At 39.1% G+C, this 3148-nt stretch overlaps 1 protein-coding gene across 1 annotated transcript; it reads right to left on the reverse strand.

The window, feature by feature from the left end:
- Positions 1-1610: 1610 nt before the first annotated feature.
- Positions 1611-2549, reverse strand: Olfr769 (olfactory receptor 769). The gene has a single exon (NM_146267.1). The coding sequence runs from the start codon at positions 2547-2549 to the stop codon at positions 1611-1613; it is 939 nt and encodes a 312-aa protein (NP_666379.1).
- Positions 2550-3148: the final 599 nt, after the last annotated feature.

Raw genomic sequence — 3148 nt, forward strand, 5'->3', positions numbered from 1 at the left:
TATGCCCCAGTACAGGGGAATACCAGGGCCAAAAAGGGGGAGTGGGTGGGCAGGGGAGTGGGGGTGGGTGGATATGGGGGACTTTTGGTATAGCATTGGAAATGTAAATGAGTTAAATACCTAATAAAAAATGGAAAAACAAAACAAAACAGGAGAGCATAAAAAAAAAAAATTTAAAACCTCTGTTAAAGTTTTCTGTAAAATACGGCCTTTCTTCTCATACAATGCTTCTGAGTTGGTCAATAAAGACAGAGTGAAGCCCTCTGTTAGGAACAGATAGACACACAGGTAGTCACAGACACTGAAAACACATACAGGAACAAACAGTTCATATGATGCACACACACACACACACACACACACACACACACACACACACACAAACACAGAGACACACAGAAAGAAGCAGACAGGTACAATCACACAGTTAGACAGACATACACAGAGACAGACTGATACTGATACAGGCATAGATTCAAGACTAATGCAACAGACAGAGGATGGAAGACACAGGGAGCATGATGTGGAGAGTTCAAATTTGGACTCACTTTTGGTTAAATGACACCAAGGGAAAGTGCCTTTACTTCTCTTTCCTTAATGAGTCACCAACTCATTATTGGTAATTCAGAGTTAATTGCTAATGCATGTAATCTGTGGACATATCTAAGCAATTACCCTGACCTTGCATCTTTCTTCCTGTATAGTCAGTAGAAAGTTCACATATCAGCTCCATCTCGAAGGAATGTTCAGTTCCCAACTTCACCCTTATCTATAAATTTTCAACAAAACTAACTGAAAAGTCTCATTTTCTTTTTGCTTTTTAATAAGGTATTTATATCTCAAACATTGCCTTGCATAGTGGGGCTCTTCAGAGGATCACATCTCACAGATGCACATGAACTTCTCAGATACTGATATATTGATGGCACTGGATAAACCATCCCCAAAATGCCTGAATTAGCAGCTGAAAGGTGAGTTGAACTTCAGTTCTTTGATTATGGCAACATTGTTATACAGGATAGAATAGGAGGGGAGGATGTTTCAGAGGATGGACAGCACAGGTGTACACCAAGCAATGGTAGGCTTGTCAGCATCCCCATCATGTGTGTTCTGAGACGAACCAGTGAAATATCAGTACTGAAAGTTGTTGCTGCTTAGCAATGGAACTTTGATCATATTAAAATGTAGTATAGGTTTTTAGAAAATGTCTTTAATTACTCTTGATGAGTCAGGGCAAGAGATTGAAGTATTCCCAAGAAGTGAGACATGACTTAGTGAGTGAAACATGGGTATTGAGAGTCCACATCTTGAGAAGGCCATATGACCAGGGACACAACTGTTATTTGCATGTCTTTCCTATGACATTGGAAATGTATGTAGTCTAATCTTTGAAGAATACAATACTTGAAGAAACTATTCTAAATAAAATAAACTTAAAAGAAGGTGAAACAACTTACTTGGTTTTCATTTTTTGATTATAAGAGAAAACTTTCTTAGGAAAAAAATGATCTCCAATCTCTGTGATAGGAGAAAAATCACAGGTTGTCAAGTCCATGGAGGGGATGCTGCTCATGGCGAATTAGACTTAAATTTAAGTCATCCTGAAAAACTTACTTCTTAGTGAGAAAGACAATTCGTTTTACAGTGTCTTTGAAGGCCTCTTTCACTTGCTTGTTTCGCAGTGTATAGATGAATGGGTTGAGCAAAGGTGCGACTGACGTTGTGAGCACAGATACAACCTTATTGATAGCCACCCCTTCCTTTGCTGAAGGTTTGATGTAGATGAAGATGCAGCTGCCATAGGTGATGGAAACCACAATCATGTGGGAAGAGCAGGTAGAAAAGGCTTTTTTCCTTTGTTGGGCAGAAGGAAACTTTAAAATGGTCTTGATGATGTATGTGTAGGAGAGAACAACACACACCAGAGTAATAATGAGTGTCAGTATGGCAAAAGCTAAGACAATTTTCTCTATAAAGGCCGTGTCTGAGCAGGTTATCTGTAGAATGGGAGAGGCATCACAGCCAAAATGATCAATCACATTGGAGTCACAGAACTCCAGTTGGAGGCCTAGGCCAAGAGGTGGAAGGATGATCAACAGGCCAGCACACCAACAGGAGAGGACAAGAACTGTGCATACTCGGTTATTCATGATGGTGGTGTAGTGCAAGGGCTTGCAGATGGCTACGTAGCGATCGTAGGACATGGCGGCCAGGAGGAAAAATTCAGTTGCTCCAAAGAGGACAACAAAAAACAACTGAGTGGCACAAGCATTGTAAGTAACGGTGTTATCTCCTGTGGCCATCATGTACAGGAATCTGGGAATGCATACAGTGGTGAATGAGACTTCTAAGAAAGAGAAGTTTCGGAGAAAGAAGTACATGGGTGTTTTAAGATGTGGATCCAAAAGTGTCAGAGTGATAATGGTGAGGTTCCCTGTCACACTCAATATATAGGTGAGAAACAAAAATAGAAAAATTAGAACCTGTAGTTTTGGGTCATCTGTCAGCCCCAGCAGGATGAATGTTGTTATTGCTGTATGATTTGTCATCCCTGTCTTGTGTAGAAGTCATGAGTGTTTGGACCTGAAGAAAGAAGTGTCAGAAGAGTGTCAGAAGAACCAGGCAATGTAGCCTGAATGTAGCCAGTGAGCCTGCACACACAGAATTTTCTTTCACTTGACAGTCAATTTCTTTCTTGTTGGTGCCTTCTATGGAAATATCTGTATCTTTCTTATGTATATAATTCTTTGATGTTTCTACATTACCTACGTTTCAAATGAAAACCAAACCAAACATGAATCAATTGTTTGTGTAACATACAATTGTCTCTGCTATTTTGCCTGAAGGTATAGACTGTATCTTACTCTTCCTAAAAGAACTCCTGATAACTCTGGAGTTCTTTATTCCACATTCATCTTTTAAAATTTTTCTTCATTTCCACCATTTTGTAATGGTCTATTTCTAAAACTAAGAAATATTTGCTAGTTAGGATTTTATGTTGATCAACTTGTGCTACTGTCATTGATTTTAACAGTGACAATGTTGTTATTTAAATTCAGATTAGTTCTAAATAAGGAGATGAGAGGTGTAAAATACAGTGTTGTGCCTTTGGTTTTTCATTCCTGTATTTGGTAGGGAAAAACACTTT

This window comes from Mus musculus, chromosome 10 (assembly GCF_000001635.26).
Source record: "Mus musculus strain C57BL/6J chromosome 10, GRCm38.p6 C57BL/6J".
Taxonomy (NCBI): domain Eukaryota; kingdom Metazoa; phylum Chordata; class Mammalia; order Rodentia; family Muridae; genus Mus; species Mus musculus.